Genomic DNA, 20989 nt, shown 5'->3' with positions numbered 1-20989 from the left:
CCTATAAAATGCAATGAAGTAGTAATGTCTAGAGCATACAAGCAAATATAATATATGGTATACATGATACTCTGAAAATAATATCACAGAAGACAAACTAGAAAACTTCATTTGTGGGACTCGTGATGCACCCAGTGCCAGGTGAAGTTAACAGAGAAGCATGATGTGGTGGGTATGACCATGGTCTTGGACTCTGACCTGGTTCACCTTCTGCTCTGCACCCATTAGCTGAGATCTGTAGAGGCCACTTAACCATTCTGAGTCTCAGTGTCCTAATCCATAAGATAGAAGCGGTATTACCTACTTCAAGGATATTTTTATAAAACTCAAATGAGATGACAAATGAGAAAGTACCTTGCAAGTTTCCACATATTACCTAAATGCAAAGTGGTACGATTTCAGTATATAGATAGTGCTGCTTGGATTTAATATTCTCCCTGCAAAGGCTTCCACCTGCCAGGCAAGTCAAACCCAAAACTCTTGAGCTAATGTGCCAAGCTCTTTGCAATCTGTTTCCAGCCCACAGAGTCAGCTCTACTTGTAGCCACTCTCCTCAACACACTGTATGCTCCAGCCAAGTGAACTACTCATCTGTATTTACTTATTCAGGCCCCACCTTGTTTGACATATGTTTTGAGCTGATTTGCTGTACCTGTTCAATCATCCTGCCTTGTACAATTTCTTCTGGATTTCCCGAGAGACCCTGACCTGAAATCAAGTGAGGCCTGGAAATTCATGGCAAAACTGTCGCTGCGAGGAAAAAAACTCCCCTCTACCATAATCACAGGTTTTCCCTTTAGGGTACATCAGCAAGTAGCTGTGATTCCCACACAGGGTTACACCAGGGATCCTGTGTTCCTCTCTTTAAAAACTTAGTTTCCAAGACTGCAAAGCTGGCCATGATGCCCTCACCTGGGAAGGTTTACCTATGCAGATCTACAAGAGAGTGGCTCTCCCTATGAAAGCTTCATACAGCACCCTCTTGGATGGCCACCCCTCCATGGTCCATGGTGAAGTCAGAAAGTTATTCATATTATTTCACACCCTTTCTAGTGTCTCTGCCCCTTGATGGGTTCCCTTCCTGTTCTCACCAAGCCTGCTCCAGCATCCTTTTTGTCACTTGTATGAAAAGACTGAACAACAACAAATAAAAGGCATAGATGCAGCAAGCAGATAAGAAGAATGTGACACACATGAGGACAATGTTGTGGGAGTCCAGGGAGGAGTCAGTCACTGGGACAGATTGGTACCACTCCATCAAAACTGCTCCAGCAGAGGGCAAAGATCCCTTAGCTGCCAATTCACAATGTGCTTACACTCATTGTCTGATCACTCTGTGCCATAACCTCTTCATTCTTTATATTTTTCTGATTATGAAGTTTAGTGTTTATTCTAAAGAATTTGGTATATTTAGAAAATTTTAAAGAAAACAATCTGGCTCCATCTGTGGCTCCATCATACATAAATAGCACATTTAACATAAATTATTAAAATATGCCTATAATTTCTTTTCTTTTTTTTCTGTTTTAGAGACAAGGTCTCTCTCTGTTGCCCAGGTTGTTGTGCAGTGGTGGGACCACAGCTCACTACATCCTCAACCTTCTGGGCTCAAGTCATCTCCTGCCTCGACCTCCAGATTATCTAGAACTACAGGCACACACCACCATGCCAAACTAATTTTTTAAAATCTTTTGTAGAGATGGGGTCTCTCTATGTTGCCCAGGTGGGTCTCAAACTCCTGGCCTCAAGCAATCCTCTGGCTTTGGCCTCACAAAGTGTTAGGATTACAGACATGAGCCACCATGTTCAGCCCATAATTTCCTCATACACACATACATTTGCATCATCTGGCAATAACTTCTCTTGTAAAATATATTCTCATTAAGTAAGAATAACATAGTCCTTAAAATAAGTTGGAAAATATGCAAAATGATGATTGGAAAATGATCTGCCGTCTACAAAGAATCGTATCAATTTGTAGTGTTTTTATTACATGTAAATGAGCATTTTAGGTTCTTTTCCTTTTTATCATACTTATGTGTCCATCTGAAGCTAATGTAAACTCTGTATGAGGAAAGTTTACCCTAGAAACTACTCCAAATATTGAAAATAACAAGTAGTAGTAAAATAATTTACTTTATCCTGCCTATCACTGCTGCCACTGACACCTATACACACTGCCCAGGGGCCCAGGTTCCAGCCAGCCCAGCCCACTACTGCCACCACCAGCGCCCATGCATGCCACTTGGGGGTCTAAGGGCTGGCCCACCACTGCTACCGGCACTACCAATGCTACATATATCATCCAGGGGCCCAAAGACTGGCCCACCAAACCTGTTGCTGTGGCCAACACACACCACCTGGGAGCCCAAATACTGGCCTACTCGGGTCCTCCACCTGCCACTATCAGTGTTTGTATATGCCACTCAGAGGACTGAGTACTGACCCACATAGCCCATAGTCACCAATACTGGTGCTCATGTGCATCACCCAGGGCCCAAGGGTGAGCCCACTTGGTATCTCTATCCCCAGGAAATCTTACCACAGCCTTCACTAACAACCACAGGCTAAACCACTGAGGAACTTGCAGACATCACTGACATTGATTACAGCCAAAGAAATCATATGATTTCTACTACACTACTGCACCTACCCAGAATCAAAGCCAAAGCACCCTACCCAATCAACACTAGAGATATGTGTACAGAAAAAAGTCTTTCCCTGTGAAAGCCAATGCATAAAATTGAAAGAAGCAACTGTTACACCAGATGCACATAGTGCAAAAACACAAGAAACATTAAAAAGCAAGGGAACATAGTATCTCCAAAGGAATGCAATAATTCTCTAGTAACAGATCCCAAAGAAAAGAAAATATTGGAATGCTTGAAGAGGAATTCAAAATAATGATCTTAAGGAACATCAATAATATAAAAGAGAACACAGATTGACAATACAAAGAAATCAGAAAAAACAATTCATGATCTAAATGAGAAATTCAATAAAGAGATAGATATTATTAAAAAAAGGAACCAAATGGAAATCCTGGACCTGAATAATTCAATGAACCAAATAAAAAAAATAACCAAGAGCTTCAAAAATAGACTAGATCAAGCAGAAGAAAGAATTTCTGAACTTGAAGGCAAGTCTTTTAAAATAATTCAGTCTGGATAAAAAAAACTTTTTTAAGAATAAAGAAAGCCTATATGACATATGGGACACCATAAAATAAACAAATACTTGAATTTTGAGAGTTCCAGAAAGATACAAGATGGGAAAAGTCACAGAAAATCTATGTAATAAATAATAGCTGAAAACTTCCAAAGTATTGTGAGAGATATAGACATTCAGACACAGGAAATTCAAGATTCTCAAATAGATTCAATCCAAAAACATCTTCTCTGAAACATATTGTAGTCAAATTGTCAAAAGTCAAAGACAAAGAAAGAATTCTAAAAACAGCAAGATAAAAGTCTCAAGTCACATATAAAGGAATCTCCATCAGACTAACACCATGTTTTATTAGCAGAAACCTTGCAGGTCAGGAGAGAATGGGATGATATATTCAAAGTACTGGGAAAAAAAAAAATTTTGGCCAAGAATACTATACCCAGCAACACTATCCTTCCGAAATGAGGAAGAAATAAAGCCTTTCCCATACAAACAAAAACTGAGGTAATCTATTACCACTGGACCAACCCTACAAGAAATGCTTAATGGGGTCCTACATGTGAAAGTGAAAGGACAGTATCTACCACCATGAAAATGCACAAAGTACAAAACTCATTGGTAGAGCAGATATACAAATGAGAATGAGAAAGGAATCAAATGTTATTACTATAGAAAACCACCAAATTTCAAGGATAAGCAATAAGAGTAAAATAAAGGAACAATGTGTCAGGCCTCTGAGCTCAAGCTAAGCCATCATATCCCCTGTGACATGCACGTATACATCCAGATGGCCTGAAGCAACTGAAGATCCACAAAAGAAGTGAAAATAGCCTTAACTGATGACATTCCACCATTGTGATTTGTTTCTGCCCCACCCTAATTAATCAATGTACTTTGTTATCTCCCCCACCCTTAAGAAGGTTCTTTATAATCTCCCCTACCCTTAAGAAGGTTCTTTGTAATTCTCCCCTCCCTTGAGAATGTACTTTGTGAGATCCACCCCCTGCCCACAAAACACTGCTCCTAACTCCACCGCCTATCCCAGAACCTATAAGAACTAATGATAATCCCACCACCCTTTGCTGACTCCTTTTTCGGACTCAGCCCACCTGCACCCAGGTGAAATAAACAGCCTTCTTGCTCACACAAAGCCTGTTGGTGGACTCTCTACACATGGACTTGTGAGACAAAATGGATATACAAAACAATCCAAAAACAACACAATGACAGGAGTAAGTTCATCTATCAGTAACAACCTTAAATGTAAATGGATTAAATTCACGAATTTAAAGCAAAACAATGACAGGAGTAAGTTCATCTATCAGTAACAACCTTAAATGTAAATGGATTAAATTCACCAATTTAAAGGTATAGACTGGCTGAATGGAATATAAAACAAGACCTAACTATATGCTGCTTACAAGAAATTCGCTTCCTCTGTAAAGCACATAGAATGAGAGTGAAGGGATTAAAAAAAACGTATCGCACACAAACAGAAACCAAAAACATGCAGGAGTAGCTATACTTATCAGACAAAATAGACTTTAAATAAAAAACATAAAGACACGAAGAAGATTATTATATAATGATAGATCAACTGAGCAAGAGAGTATAATAACTATAAATGTATGTGCACCTAATACAGACAGGTAAAGCAAATATTATTAGGGCTAAAGAGAGAGATAGACCCCAATACAATAATAGGTGGAGACTTTAATACCCCAGTTTCAACATTGGACACATAATCTAGATAGGAAATTAATGAAGAAACATAGGACTTAATCTACACCACAGATCATGTGGACTTAACAGATGTTTACGGAACATTTCCTCCAACAGCTACACAATGCACTTTCTTCTTATAAGCACATAGAGAATTTTCCAGGCTAGACCATCTGTTATGTCAGCATTATCCTGATATGGTTTGAGCATATAATTTATTAGCTCCAATGGTGCTTAAGGTATTAGTAGCCAATATGGGATATTGTGTGGAGCCTTTGGCGGGCCCTTATAGATAACTCACAGTACAAACCCTAAAGATTTTGGAGCAAAGCCCTGCTATTGTCTATGAATAACTAGTCACCTTTTGAGAAACAGCTTTTGGCCTGCCGCTGGGCCTTAGTAGACACTGAACACTTAGCCATGGGCCACCAAGTTGACGTGCAACCTGAGTATACAGTAAAGTCGGGTGTGCACGGAAGGACTCCATCATCCAATGGAAGTGGTATATATGAGATTGGGCCTAAGTAGGCCCTAAATGCACAAGTTACATGAAAAAGTAGCCCAAATGCCCATGATACCTACTCCTGCTATACTGCCTTCTCTCTCCCAATCTGCACTCATGACCTCATAGGGGAGTTTCCTACAATGAATTGACAGAGGAAGAGAAAACTCAGAGCTGGTTTACAGATAGTTCTGCACAATATGCAGGCACTACCCAAAGTGGACAGCTTCATCACTATAGCACCAATCTGGGACATTTCTGAAGGACAGTAGTCAACGAAAATCCTCCCAATGGGCAGAACTTTAAGTAGTGTACCTGGTTGTTCATTCTGTTTAAAAGGAGATATGGCAAGTATAATTATATACCAATTCATAGGCTGTGGCCAGTGGTTTGGCTGGATGGTCAAGGACCTAGAAGAAACATGATTAGAAAATTGGTAACAAGGAAGTCTTGGGAAGAAGTATGTGGGTAGACTTCTCAGAATGGGTGAAAAACATGAAGAAAACATGAAGACATTTAGTCCCATATGAATGCTTACCAAAGGGTGACTTCAGCAGAGGAAGATTTTATTAAAATAATCATCAAATGGATAAAATGACCCATTCTGTGGATCCCAGTCAGCCTCTTCCCCCAGCCACCCCTGACATCATCCAATATGCTCATGAGCAAAGTGGCCATGATGGCAGAGGTGGAGATTATACATGGGCCCAGCAACATGGTCTTCCATTCACTAAGGCCAATCTGGCTATGGCCACCACTGAGTGCCCAGTCTACTAGCAGCAGAGGCCAATACCAAGTCCCTGATATGGCATCATTCCCCAGGGTTATCAGCAAGCTACCTATGGCAGATTGATTTCATTGGACCACTTCAGTCATGAAAGAGGGAGTGTTTTGTTCTTATCAAAATAGACACTTACTCTGAATACGGATTTGCCTTCCCTGCACACAATGCTTTTGCCAAAACTACAATCCTTGGGCTTACATAATGCCTTACCTATTGCCATGATTTTCCATACAGGCTTACTTCACGGGAACTCACTCCAAGGAACTCACTTCACAGCAAATAAAGTGAGGCAATGGGCCCATGTTCATGGAATTCACTGGTCTTACCATGTTCCCTGCCATCCTGAAGGAGCTGAATTGAAAGAAAAGTGGAATGGTCTTCTGAAGATTCAGTTATAGCACCAGCTACGTGACAATACTACCTTGTAGGACTGGGGCAAGGTTCTCCAGGAGGCTCTATATGCTCTGGATCAGCATCCAATATATGATGCTGTTTCTCCCATAGCCAAGATTCATGGATCCAGGAATCAAGGGGTAGAAACAGGAGTGGTACCACTCACTATTACTCCTAGTGACCCACTAGCAACATTTTTGCTTCGCATCCTCAAGGTCTTATGCTGGCCTAGAGGTCTTAGTTCCAAAAAAAGAAATGCTTCCACTTGGAGATACAACAATGACTCCATTGAACTAGAAGTTAAGAATGCCACCTGGCCACTTTGGGCTCCTCATGCCTCTCAATCAACATCAAGAAGGGAGTTTTGGTATTGGGTGGGGTGATTGATCCTTACTAACAAGGGGAAATTGGACTACTACTCTACAATGGAGGTAAGAAAGAATATGGAATACAGGAAATCCCTTAGGGCATCTCTTAGTGTAGCCACGTCCTGTGATTAAAGTCAATGGAAAATTACAACAACCCAATCCAGGCAGGGCTACTAATAACTCAGATTTTTAAGGAATAAAGGTCTGGGTCACCCTCCACCTCCCCAGATAAAGAACCACAACCAGCTGAGCTCATTGATGATGGTAAAGGGAAAACAGCATGGGTGGTAAAAGGAGGTAGTTATCAATACCAGTTATGACCACATGACTAGTTACAGGAATGAGGATTATAATTGTTATGAGTATTTCCTCCTTACTTTGTAATGAATGTATGTGTGTAAAATATCTCTGTTTTCTTCCCTCTCTTATCCCTCTAACATGTAACAAAAGATGTATTGATTTTATATTATAATATTTAAGTATGGTTAACTTTACATCATAGTACTTAAGTTACAGGATATCAAAGAGAAGGATAAAAAGACTTTATTTCTTTTTCTGGAGAAGGAATTAGTGCATATCAGTTGTATGCAGGACAGTTGTATCATGTTAGATGGATTTATGACCTTGTTATTGTCTTTAATTGGGAGATTAAGTGTCGTTTAAGGAGAAGTGTATGGATTCCAGATGGATAAGGTGAGGACATGTGCTGGTTAATTTTGTGAGTCAATTTGTCTGGGTCATGGAGCCTAGATAGTTAGGCAAACATTATTCCGAATGTTTCTGTGAGGGTGTTTTGCGATAAGATTTACATTAAAATCAGTGGACTCTGAGTAAAGCAGATTGCCCTCACTTGTGGGGGTGGGTCTCATCCAATCAGTTGAAGACCTGATTAGAATAAAAGGCTTACCTGCCCCAAGCAAGAAGGAATCATTTGGCAGATGGCCTTTGGACTTCATCTGCCACATTGGCTCTTCCTGGTTCTACAGCAGGTTGCCTTTGGACCTAAACTGCAATTCTTTCCTGAGTCTCCAGCCTGCTAGCCTCCCCTATCAGATTTTGGTCTCATCAAGCCTCCACAATCATGAAGGCCAATTCCTCAAATAAGTATCTTACACATACACACACACACACACCACACACATCATTCATTCTGTTTCTCTAGAGAACCCTGGCTAACGCACATGGGAAAGGTGCTAAAGTGCTCAGTGCCTTACATCTAAGCAAGACAGAAGTGGTGAGGAGGTGAAGGAGCCAGGCGTATGGCTCTCTGAGGAAAGAGTGTTGCAGGCAGAGGGAGCAGCAAGTTCAAAGGCCAGGGCCTGTTGGGGAAGGAACAGGGAAGGCAGTGCAGCTGGAGTGGAGAGTGGCCGAGTGCAGCTCAAAGAACTGCCCATGAGCAAGGTGGAGCCTGTGGAGCTTGCTGGGGCTTTGGCCTCAGGATGTCTGCATCTCTTCAGACCTTAATCTCATCAGACCTTCAAGATCTTGCCAATCTGACAGGGGTAAAACAGTATTTCACGAATGTTTTCAGCTGTCAGAGTTTACGTTTTACATTTTTTCATGTGCTTGTTGGTTATTTGGACTGGCCCTTCTGTGAATTTTTAGTTAATATTCTTTTCCCAGTTGTCCCTATGGATATTTAGTATAATTTATTGCTTTGTAGAAATGATGTATATGTTCTGGTTACTAAACCTTTGTTGATTCTACACATCTCATAGATCTTTTCACAGTCTGTGGCCTATTTTTAGGTTTCTAAATATGTCTTTTGTCATACACACAAAAACACTAAATTTTAATCCACTCTTATCAACCCTTTCTTTCATAATTTAAGCATTGTTGCTGGGAACAGGCCCCAAGCCTGTCCATAAACAGGCCATGAGAAACTGGCCATAAACAAGATCTCTGCAGCACTGTGACATGCTCATGATGGTTATGACACACACGCTGGAGGTTGCTGGTTTACCTGAATGAGGGCAAGGAACACCTGGCCCACCCAGGGCGGAAAATCGCTCAAGGTGTTCCTAAACCACAAACAATGGCATAAGCAATCTGTGCCTTAAGGACATGTTCCTGCTGCAGATAACAAGCCACAGCCTGTCCCTTTGTTCTCCTTAAGGAATACTTTTAGTTAATCTATAAACTGCAGAAAAGATATTTATCACGGGATTACTGTCAATAAATAGGTGGGTGAAACTCTGTTCGAGGCTCTCAGCTGTGAAGGCTGTCAGCCCCCTGATCCCACTCTGCACTCTGTTTCTGTGTCTGTGTCTTCATTCCTCTAGCACCCTCCATTTTTTGTTGTTTTTTCCTCCATTCTTTTTTGTTGACCAGTTTTTTGTTTTTTGTTTTTTGTTTTTTTTTTTGAGATGGAATTTCGCTCTTGTTGCCCAGGCTGAAGTGCAATGGCACGATCTTGGCCCACTGCAACCTCTATCTCCCTGGTTCAAGCGATTCTCCTGCCTCAGCCTCCCGAGTAGCTGGGATTACAGGCATGCGCCACCACACCTGGCTAATTTTGTATTTTTAATGGAGATGGGGTTTCTCCATGTTGGTCAGGCTGGTCTCGAACTCCCAACCTCAGGTGATCCACCCGCCTCAGCCTCCAAAAGTGCTGGGATTACAGGCATGAACCACTGCGCCCGGCCTGTTGACCAGTTTTAAATATGTTCTAATTTCAAGTATGATTTCTTTTTGACCCAAAGGTAAATGATTACTAAATTTAAAAATGTATTGAGACATCTACTACCTTTTTATTTCAAATGCTGCATTGTGGCCAGAGAACAATGTCTGTATAAACTATTTGTCATTGGTTGAGATTTGCTTTTTGGCTCAGTGAAATTTTTGTAAGTGTTCCTGTAGGCTCAAAAAGAATGTGCAGCCTGTTACTGTGGTACCTTCCACAATCAAGGCCCCATCTCTCCACTGACACCTTAGCTACAGCTTCCCAGATGGTCCAGCACACCCTTGCCTGCACCCCATCCTCCTGTCTGCCTGGAACGTTCCTACCCATTCTCCATCACTTAGCCCAAGGACTCTGAGGCTCCATGTCAAGCCTTTCCTAACTTTTCCAGATTGAACTGGTCATCAGCTCCTCTTTGGACTTCTGCAGTAATATTAACACTGCTCCCCTGTTTCCACCCTTCTCCAGCTGTCTATTGTCCATCAATAGCCACAGTTCTCCTCTCCTGTTAAAACAAGAGACAGGTAATGTCACGCTTCATTCTAAACCTCCCCCCACCCCCAGTGACTCTCCACCCATTCAAAGTAAAAGACAAAGCCTTTATAGTGGTCACGAGACCCTACCTTGTGCCCAGCTGCCCTCTGACCTCATCTCCCACCCCCTTCCCCTCACATTGTGTGCCATAGTCACATCAGCCTGCGCTGTACTTCAAACATGCTTGCTGTTCATCTGAACTGGGGCATTGTCCCTTGCAGACATGTGCAAGACATGTGCCTGAGCACTTCCCTTAGGTCTCTATCACACTGTCCCCTTGGTACAGGAGGCCCTCTCCAGCCTCCACCCGCTATTAAAGAGCTGTCCATGCCTCTGTGCCCCACTGACACCCCCACCCCATACCTAGCACCCGCCACTGCCACCCTAAGAGCTGTCCACCCCTCTATGCCCCACAGGCACCCCCGCCCCATACCCAGCACCCACCACTGCCACCCTAAGAGTCGTGACTCCTCTGCGCCCCCCGCCCCGTACCCAACACCCACTACTGTCACCCTTCACATCTGCATTTAGTTGCTTAGTGCTTTTTAGTCTGCCACCACTACAGGTGAGTTCCATGAGAATAAGGACTTGCTCTGTTTTTCTCACCACTGTATCTACAACATAAAGAAAGTATCTGATAAATACTTGTTTCTGAGTTGATGGTTATTGACTTGAAGAACAAGCAAAATGCAGCAGATACGCCGAAGAAAGTGAAGAGTGGGAAAGCCCTTTTTCTGTGCAGCGATTTGGTGGTTCATACCTTTTCAAAAAATGGGGTCTGTGGCAGTCAGGGGAGAGGCTGCACTGCAGGAAATGACCCAGGGAGGTAGTAAAGGCAGTGGCAGGGCCCACTTTCGAAAAGGGCGAGGCAAAGCCCACAAGGGCCTTGGCAGAGGCCTCTCTCTGGAATCATCTGGATGGCTGCACGGCACGGGGCAGAGCCCACTGCAGCCTCAAACACCTCAGAACCTCAGAACTGGTCCACCAGGGGAAAAATATTTCCGGTGGGTTCAAACCTAATCAGCACCGGGGATCTTCTAAGAGCATCTTTCACCCAGATACACCCTATGGAGAGAAGCTCTCACTAATGCCCTATCTCCTCTCTCTCCTCAATCTTCTTCATAACATTGATTCTATCTGATATTATTTATATTTTATAATTATTTATTAATTTTATTTTTAAATGTCTAAATGTTCTCTGTACTACCCTTGGTACAAAGCTCCATAACAGCATGTGCTGAAACTCCAAACATGCCTGTTTTGTTCTGTGTCCCCAGGCCCTGACATTGTGCCTGGCATGTAGTATATGCCCAATACGTGGAGGTAAAGGAATGAACGATCACAGGAGAGACAGAAATGTGAAGAAAAGAAGAAAAACGGTTTTTAGAACTGAGAGGGAGGCCGGGTGCAGTGGCTCACGCCTGTAACCCCAACACTTTCAGAGGCCAAGGCAGGTAGATCCCTCGAGATCAGGAGTTTGAGACCAGCCTGGTCAACATGATGAAATCCCCGTCTATATTAAAAGTACAAAAATTAGCCGGGCATGGTGGTGGGTGCCTGTAGTTCCACTCGCATATATATATATATATATATATATCACACACACACATATATACATATATACACATATATACATACATATATATATATATACATATATACATACACACACACATATATATGCAAGTGAAGTGAGATGTCTCTGCAAATTAAGAAAAAAAGACACTAGTGAGAAAACAGCAAGCTGAAGGAAGCAGAGGCCTCCCACAGGTCTGAAGAAGAAAGAAATTTCTTTCCCAATTAAGCGACACAGCCTTGCTTGGTTCCCCAGCAGAGTACGACCAAACCAATGAGTCTTGGCTGGACTCCTGCCTGCAGCTCCACATGATGTCAGGACCTACACACACACACCCACACACACACACACATGCACACTCCTACCACACATACAGCTTCCCAGCCAGTAGCACTTCACCCCAACATGTAGAAAGTGCACTTAAGGACAAAAAGTTACCCAAACTCACCCTCACTCATGCTCTGCCAGCCCACATTTCCCTCTGCTCAATTTCCCAGGCCACTCTGGAGACCCCAGCAGAGCAACTGAGAGAAAAAGAGAGCGTTCTTCCTATAATTCACTGAAGACTGTAAAGGCAGCCTCCGCCTCCTTCTCAGGAAACAGCCCAAGGCAAACGTGGACTCAGGCATCTGAGCACAGCGTCCAGCCATGCGGGGATTCATCCCACATCTAATCGCAGTTCCCACTTACAGAGCAGGGTGGTTGGAGATGCCTCCAGAGCCCAGCGTGGGGAAGACCTTAGACCCAGCCCAGCAGGGCAACCATCAAGAGGAAGGGAAGAGGTTAACTGCTGAGGACCAGGTTGGCTGAAATGTAGGTGAAATCAGAAATATTGCTTTTGGTAAGGTCTTGACCCCTCCAATGCCCAGTTCACAGAATCCTAACTGTGCAAGGGGCAGGAAAGATCAGAAAAGCAGACGTGGAAAAATCAGCATCCCCCACCCCCTGCTTTGCGGGAGGAGCTCCGCTGGCTTCCTCCTGGGGGCTGCTCTGTGGCACCATCTAGCTTCATGGGGCATCTGACAGGCTCCTTCCGCCTGCTTCTTCCTCCCTTGTGCCAGTCTCAGCCCTCCTCCTCTTCAGGGCTCACACCCACTCCCCGACACGCCTTCTTTTAGGACAGCCACTCTCATAGCTGTCTGGGAATGTGCCTCTGTCCCCATCCTGCCGAATCTACTCCCCAGCAGGCTGGGGAGACACGCTTTGGACCAGGAGGAAAGCTTCCCAGGGTCCCTGCCATTCAACCCCACAGGCAGCCTCCTCTCCCATGGCTGAGCAGGCTGCCTTCCCGGTGCCAAGCCCATCCTCCCCCACAGCCATGCACCAGCGCACACACATCTACACACGTGTGCACATGTCACACATGCACTGCGGTCGTGTCCCATGGCGTCCCAGTCTCCGAGGCTCCGCAATCCACCTGGCTCTATCCCTCCATCTCTCACCTGGGTGGAAGCAGCTGCTGGTCCCCCAGGGCACAGGATGTGAGGAAGGTGAGGAGGGTGAGGGGAGAATGGCCGGAGAGCGACCCTCTTCCCAGGCCCTGGTCTTCCTGGCAGGAGGGTTTCGGGTGTTTCTGCAAAGGAAGAGATTTCTAGAAATAGCCTTCACATCCACAGAGGCATAAATGCAGTCGGAGAGGAAGTTCCCTGTGCAGGCCACAGGCTCAGAACCTCAAGAGCCGTCGGGGCTCAGGGAGGAGCCAGCATCGGGGACACACGCGCCTTCCCTGGGTGCTGAGCGCCTCGTGGGGTCACAACACAGCAGAAACTGAGGAGCCCGGCCCGTCCCGCAGCTGCAGACTGAGAGGAGGGAGGAGAAATGACAGCAGAGGCTTGGCCAGGGGCTGGGGCGCCGGGGCCGGTGCCAGGCTGAGCTTCAGAAGGGCTGCAAGAACAGGGGCTTGGATAGGGCAGGAAAAGGACGTCAAGCCAGTTCCTGTTCCTGAGAGGACAGAGATTGTGGCGCCGCTACAAGCTCTGAGCAAAGCCAGCTCCGGGCCTCTGTGTGCCCTTAAGTGGCCTTTAGGACTTCCTCTCACAAGTCCTTCCTCGCTTCCCTTCCCTTCCCTAAAACCCACAACCCGGGGAACTCCAAGCCTGACAGACCAACGCTGCTTCTCAGGGAATGAATGCTTTTCCCCAGCTTGCAAAACGTGAAATGCTAGACTTCGATGCTTTCAAATATTTCACAAAATGAAATCCCTTTTGTGAAAGAACATAGTGTCCAAACTCCCTGGTCTCTGCTTCATAAGGAAGTCAAACACGGAGGAAGACTTCTGAAAAAATGTTTACCAGGGTAAAAATGATGTAACATTAATAGTACCATCCTAACCATTTCTAAGTGTATAGCCCACAGTAGAAAGTACGTTCACATGGTTGTGTGCCAGATCTGCAGGACTTTTCATCCTGCAGCACCCAAACTCTCCCCATTACACCCCAACTCACCTCCCCGAACCCCAGCCCGGGTAACCACCATTCTACTTTCCGTTTCTATGATTTTTCTTTTTTTTTTGAGACAGAGTCTTGCTCTGTCACCCAGGCTGGAGTGCAATGGTGTGATCTCGGCTCACTGCAACCTCCACCTCCCGAGTTCAAGCAATTCTCCTGCTTCAGCCTCCCGAGTAGCTGGGATTACAGGTTCCCGCCACCACACACGGCTAATATTTGTATTTTTAGTGGAAACGGGGTTTCACCATGTTGGCCAGGCTGGTCTTGAACTCCTGACCTCAAGTGATCCACCTGCCTCAGCCTCCCAAAGCGCTGGGATTACAGGTGTGAGCCACCACACCCGGCCTGTTTCTATGATTTTTGGCAACGTCAGATACTCATGTGAGTGGAGTCCCACAGTGTCTGCCCTTCTGAGACTGAGCAGAATGCCCTAGAGGTTCATCCAAGTGAGTGCGGGACCCTCTGCACTCTGCACAGCAGGGCCCTCTTCACAGGATGCAGAGGCTAGGGCCTCAAGGGACTGGAGCTCAAGTCAGTTTTCCAAATGTCTGAGGTGGTGCTGAGCTTTCCAAAGGGACCCCGCAGAAGGAGGAGCAGTGGGGGTGGCTGAAGTAGAGGGGCATGCTTCAGATATGAAGTCTCTACAGTAGTCAAAACCACAGGCTTTGGGGAGCTGCTGTCAGCCTATCACATCCCGAGGGATCCACCCTCCCCCTGGACTGGTCTTGAGGACTGCTCTACCTTGTTATGAACCTGAGGGAAACCCTGGTTATGCTGGGATGGCTCAAGAAGAGGTTTGGGGACACACAGGACACATCTTGATTGGGAAAGCTGACAAAGCCCTTCCCATGTCCCACTCTACCTGCCTCCTCATTGAAAGAGGATCTATTTTGGAAGAACCCCACCCTTCCTTTATAGTAGGTCAACGCACATAAAACCAACTCATTATAATGAAAAGACAAAAACCCAAAGCCAGGTACTGCAGTTCATCCCCGCTGGGGTACTAACAGAGGCAGAGGCTCAGCAAGAAACTGTTTCCCCAAAATAGAGAAGAAAAGGCTCACTCATTCTTAAATGAAATATTAAGCATCCAGGGATTGCTCTAAGTAAAACTGAAGCTGCAAATAACTCCTCAAAGATTCAGCAAGTCGATTATTTGCTGAGTTGACCATTTTGCAAAATGATCTTTCAGCAAATCAGCTCCTAGAGAATTGATTTCCGTGCAGAAGGCAGGCTGCCGGGTTCTGGTTTGGCACCGATCTGAGGCATGATGGGGGCTCCCTGCCCCCTAGTGGCTTTGTGGCTAATGACAAGTGCTGCAAAATGCTCCCCAGCGGGCCGAGAGCCCTGACTCAGCAGGCAGGTGAAACACTGGGGAGAAGTTCTAGACTTCCAGAAATCGAATAAGCCAGGAAGACACATGTTATGCAAGCAAGGAGAAATCTACCAGGACCAAGCACCGTATTAGACACAGAGGGCACAAAGATTAGCAAGGCAAATACCTGACTCAAAGGGGCCCTAACTCAGTCTGAAGATGGGGAAGAGACTACGCTGTGGTCACGAAACGAGGTAATGTGCTGTGATAGAGATGCGTCCAGGCTGCCACGCAAGTGAGGAGGAGACGATGTAAACCCCGCAAGATGGAAAAACAACCAATTGGGGAAATAAACTTATAAACAAATCCGTAAACCCGCCATTTCCTGTGGCAGGTACTGACGGAGTGGTAGAGACGGAGTTTCACTATGTCCTGCCATGGAGAAGATTGTAAGGCACAGTGAAGGGAAGGCCGCGCGGGAAAGGTAATGCCTAAGTCTTGAAGGGCTGTAACATTTGCCTGTCAGATGACGGAGGGAGGACGCCTCAGGCAGACGGAGAATGGCAAACGCCACCGGCATCGGGGCCCTAAGACAGCCCCGCAGGTGCGGGAAAACGCAGTCAGGTTGGAGACAGAAGGACCAGTCAGAGGCTGCTGCAGCACCCAAGCTAGAAATGAGGAGAACTAACGCAGAGACAGCAGCAAGGGGAACAGATTTATTACAAATAGAAACAATAAGGCCGGGCCTGGTGGCTCTTGCCTGTAATCCCAGCACTTCCTTGGGAGGCCGAGGCCGGCGGATCAACTGAGGTCAGGAATTCGAGACCACCCTGACCAACATGGTCAAACCCCGTCTCTACTAAAAATACAAAAAAATTAGCTGGGTGTGGTGGCACGTGCCTATAATCCCAGCTACTCGGGAGGCTGAGGCATGAGAATTGCTTGAACCCGGGAGGCGGAGGCTGCAGTGAGCCAAGATAGCGCCACTGCACTCCAGCCGGGGCAACACGAGTGAGACTGTCGCGGAAAAGAAAAGAAACAACAAAAGAATTTCTTAAAAAGATGAATTCACAGTTGTTAACACGATTGACCCAGTTGCCACATCAAAGGGAGTGCTATTCACTGCAGAGACATCTTTGTTATTTTGGAAAACATTATTATAGGTTATTTCATTTCAAAGATGGAAAATGTGTGTGTTTACTACAGCTTTGGTAGATGGTAGTAAAGTGTCTTGTGACTAAATTTGTATATTTTGACAATTTTTTGATGGAATTAAGTATCTTGTTCAAATGGAGTCCATGTCTGTTATAGTAATTCAGAAATAATATACTTATTTTAAAACTTTTAGCTTCTCCTATAATCCCAGCTCTTTGGGAGGCCGAGTCGGGTGGATCATTTGAGGTCAGGAGTTCAAGAGCAGCCTGGCCAACATAGTGAAACTCCATCTCTACTAAAAATACAAAAATTAGCCAGGCATGGTGGCACGCACCTGTAATTCCAACTACTCGGGAGACACCTTTTTCTGATTCTCATAAAGGGCAGTGGTCACCCAGGCTGCCTGGATGTGGAGCAGCCTGGCATCACAGTACTTTCTAGTGGCCTTTATGGAGAGAGGGCTGAGAGGCTGGTGTTTTGCTAGAGATGAGCACGTCGGCGTGGGGATGCTGGGCTTGAGGCTTCTAGAGACAGAGCAGGCAGGGGCATCCAAAGGTCTTGATTGATTCCTGTGTCCCAAGGATTCTTCATGCCAATCCTCTCACTGAAAACGACTAAAAATAAAGAGGATAAAAATATTGCTAAATCTTCTCGACACCATCCAAGGGCCAATGAGATGATAAAGAATGACTTTCTTCCAGCCTGCACTCTTGCTGGAGCGCAGGCACCCTGTGCCCAGCTGCAGCCCTCAACCCCACTCTGTACCTACATTCAACACAGCTCCCCTGGGCTTTGTTTACAGGTTTCCTTTTTCTTTTCTTGTTTGTTTTGGGTTTGGTGGGGGTGGGGGTGCTGCTATTGCTGCTGCTGCTGGTGGTGGTTTATTGCCAAGTAAGACAAAGTGCCCTCTTTTTATTGCAGCGGTGACTTTTCTTCACCTTCTTAGCTGGCAGCAAAGGCCTAAAAGAGTCAAGTTGCTTCTGGAAGATTCTAGAGAGATACAGGCAGTCATAAGAGGCCCACAGACAATGATCAGGAGTGGAAATAGAAAGTTCTTAAACTCTGAGTGACTGATAGTGGTAGCAAACAGCTTTGTGAAGGTAAAAACTATGAGTCAATGGTAGTTAAAAGCTGGCAAGAGACCTGATTTTGAAATGAAAAAATCCACCAAAAGAGAAGGATCACCCAAACAGAGAGGGAGGGGCAATTCCTGTAAAATTCCACAGCAACTTCATATGATCCCAGGGTTTTCCCAGCACCTCACTACTGGTTCTTCTTCCTGGGATTTCCCCAAATTCTCCATATTTTTTCACCTATAAAAAGTGAGGGTCGGGTGCGGTGGCTCACCCCTGTAATCCCAGCACTTTGGGAAGCCAAGGCAGGTGGATCACTTGATGTCAGTAGTTCAAGACCAGCCTGGTCAACATGGTGAAACCCCGTCTCTACTAAAAATAGAAAATTAGCCTGGCTTAATGGGGTACTCCTGTAGTCCCAGGTACTCGGGTAGCTGAGGCAGGAGAATCACCTGAACCCAGGAGGTGGAGGTTGCAGTGAGCCAAGATCACACCACTGTACTCCAGCCTGGGCAGCAGAGTGAGACTCTGTCTCGAAAAAAAAAAAAAAATTTTAAGTGGGGACAGCTGGATGTGTTGGCTCACACCTGTAATCCCAACACTTTTGGAGGCCAAGAAGGGAAGATCCCCTGAGGCCAGGATTTCAAGACCAGCCTGGGAAACATAGAGAGACTCCATCTTTGCAAAAAAAGTTTTAAAATTAGCTGAGCTTGGTGATATGCACCTGTGGTCCCAGCTACCTGGGAGGCTGAGATGGGAGGATCACTTGAACCCAGGAGGTATAGGCTGTAGTGAGCTATGATTGCACCACTGCACTCCAGACTGGGTAACAGAGCAAGACCTTGTCTCAAAAAATATATACAAAAATACAAAATAAAATAAAATTTTTAAAAAGTGAGAGTTTCTGGAATGACTTGAGCTCCACTCCAAATTGTTCCTCTGTAATATTCAAGATGCATTTCCACACCATTGCACCAAACAAAAGCTTTCTGAAGGTGGGGACTATGTCTGTCTTGCTTATGACTCTATTCCAGCACCAAAACGGGGCCTGGCACACCAGGGATGGAAGAATGAGTGAGTGAGGAATGAAAAAAACACCACTCCTTTATTCCAGGGAGTGGATGGAGCAGGTGTGGCCATTGCCCTCACCCTCTCCCCTCCCCACCCACTCAGGTCTGGAGGGAGGCCTCAATCCTCACGGCTTAAGCCCCTCTTCTGATGTGGACATTCACAAGTCCTGAGCCAGCTCCTGACACTGGAGACACAGTGAGCAGAAGCAAAGTCCCCCAGTCTCTGACTCTGCCTTCCCCCGGGCCTGGCACTAGACCAGTCTGCAGGAGCTCCAGGCCCAGGCTGGCCCCACCCCAGAGCTGCATTCAGACATCCCAGGGGCACAAACCCTCCCCCAGAGCCACAGCTTCCTGGGCTCTGGCCCCATGCCCACAGCTGCCCCCCATGTGGCCTTCCCGCAGCTGTGACAGGGCCCCTGACACCTTGCCGTGGCCGCTGGGCTCCCTGGGGACTCATTCTGCAGGCAGAGAAATGGACACCTGGCTTTCCACTTCAACCTCCCAAGCTTTCTATTTCTCCTCGTAGGTCTTCTGGTCAGCCTGGTTCCCTGGTCCTATAGCGGGAAATGACACAAGGCCTGTGAGGCTGCAGCTGACTGTGGTGGAGATTGTCACACAGGGGCTTCCAGGAGCATTCCAGGTGAAGGTCAGAGACCCCGGCCAGCATGTCCTGACTGCAGGGAGCAGCACCTGTGCTCAGAAGGACTTGGTGGCCCAGGTAAAGTTCTCATTCAGCATGCAGCCCTGGCCTCCTGCAGGTCCTCAGGCATCTGGCCCCTAACCCAATAGAATGGAGACTTCAGCCAGAACTTGGGACAGAGGAAACTGTCACCCATAGTCCCCATTCATGCAGGGTAATTAATTGGCTGGCTGCAGCCAACAGAGACATTCAAGAGAGTTCCGTAACCTCGAAAGGAGCGTCAGGGCCAAGAAGTCTGGGGAGCAGCAGAGCCTGAGATAAGGCAGTGTCCTACCTGCATCTGAATCCCAGCCCCGTCAATCACGCCCTGTGTGAACTTGCACAAGCTCATGAACCGTGCTGCCTCCCAGTTTTGTCATCTGTGTGATGGGGATACAACTGTTAGCTCATGGCACTGGAGGGGGACCGGAGGACCCAATGTCTGTCAAGCACTAACGCTTTGCCCAGGGTCCCCCATGTGGTGGTGGGTGCCACAGCATCAGTATCTGGGTAGGGGCCTGCGGGAAGCGGGACTGGGGAATGACAGCCGGTGCAGCCGGCTCTGGGCAGGGAGACTGAAGGGCAGAGTCAAGGCCGACTCCACACATGGGGCTGTGCCCCGTGGGGTGAGTGGGGATCTGGAGGAAGAGGCCTAAGAAAGAAGAGGCCACCTGAACCATGAGACCCCAAAGGGCCCCCCTTGCCTCTGGCCAGGGAAACAGAGCCTGTGGCTCCAGCCTTGGGGACAAAGGCCCGTTCCTTGGCTCACTTTCCGGGGCTCCCTTCTCTGAGAGCCTAACCAGGGTCCCTCTGGAGTCTAGGTTCCTGCCACAACAGCCCAAGTAGATTCCGCTCTACCTCTGAATTCCATAGTCACTCCCCACAACCCACACAGGAAATTCTAGCCCTTTCTCAGCTGAGGCCCCTTCAGGAGCTCTGCTTTCTCCATGACAGCCTCACACCCACGGGGCACAGGTGGTGGTGTTATTGTTGTTATCATTGTGACCCCCTGGTGTTTTCTCTTGAACATAATTTCTACAGGGGCCAGAGAAGGGTAGACGTCATGAGACGCTGAGGGTGGCCCTGGGGTTGCTACCAGCACGGATGCCAAGGACCTAGGACAAGCCTGGGACTGGGACCAGCCAGGTCTAGATGGAGCTTGGGCCATTCTCCAGGGGAACATTGTCCCATCCTCTGGTTGTACCCACTTGCCCCTGGAAGCAGGGGCGTCCTCTTCTCTCTCTTCCATCCCGTCTCCTGTGGACATTCCCCCACATATTCTAGCACAGGCTATGCGTTACCCTCAACCCCTTCCAACACCTTCAGGTTCCTGCCAACACCCACAGATGATCCAGTGGCGACCAGAGCAAGAGTCGGGGCTCACTGCCATAGGGATCAAGAGATCGGGGGGCTCAAGACCAGAAAGTGTTCTCCAGTGGGAGCTTCCCTCACTCCTAAGAAGACGACACGGGCTGAACACAGAGATTCCAGGGCAGAGACTGATCACCCAGCCACCCTGTGTC

At 46.5% G+C, this 20989-nt stretch overlaps 1 protein-coding gene across 8 annotated transcripts in view; it reads right to left on the bottom strand.

The window, feature by feature from the left end:
• GIMAP8 (GTPase, IMAP family member 8) overlaps nucleotides 1-20989 on the bottom strand; it is a 43462-nt gene that overhangs the window by 12787 nt on the left and 9686 nt on the right. For 2 of the 8 annotated variants that reach the window (XM_054655300.2, XM_063815813.1), the window contains exon 1: nucleotides 13170-13771. Coding sequence is in view for 4 of the 8 variants with exons in the window: in XM_063815810.1 (XP_063671880.1) it covers nucleotides 6387-6406 (20 nt within the window). In the remaining 4 variants the exon portion in view is untranslated. Of the gene's footprint in view, nucleotides 1-6386; nucleotides 6528-7844; nucleotides 7944-12175; nucleotides 12823-13169; nucleotides 13772-16978; nucleotides 17259-19210; nucleotides 19342-19761; nucleotides 19847-20989 lie in introns of those variants that run through there. The other 6 variants (XM_063815810.1, XM_063815812.1, XM_016945960.4 and 3 more) reach the window with 6 other exon arrangements.

Source organism: Pan troglodytes, chromosome 6, assembly GCF_028858775.2.
Source record: "Pan troglodytes isolate AG18354 chromosome 6, NHGRI_mPanTro3-v2.0_pri, whole genome shotgun sequence".
Classification (NCBI taxonomy): domain Eukaryota; kingdom Metazoa; phylum Chordata; class Mammalia; order Primates; family Hominidae; genus Pan; species Pan troglodytes.
This window is presented reverse-complemented; position numbering and strand designations above follow the sequence as displayed.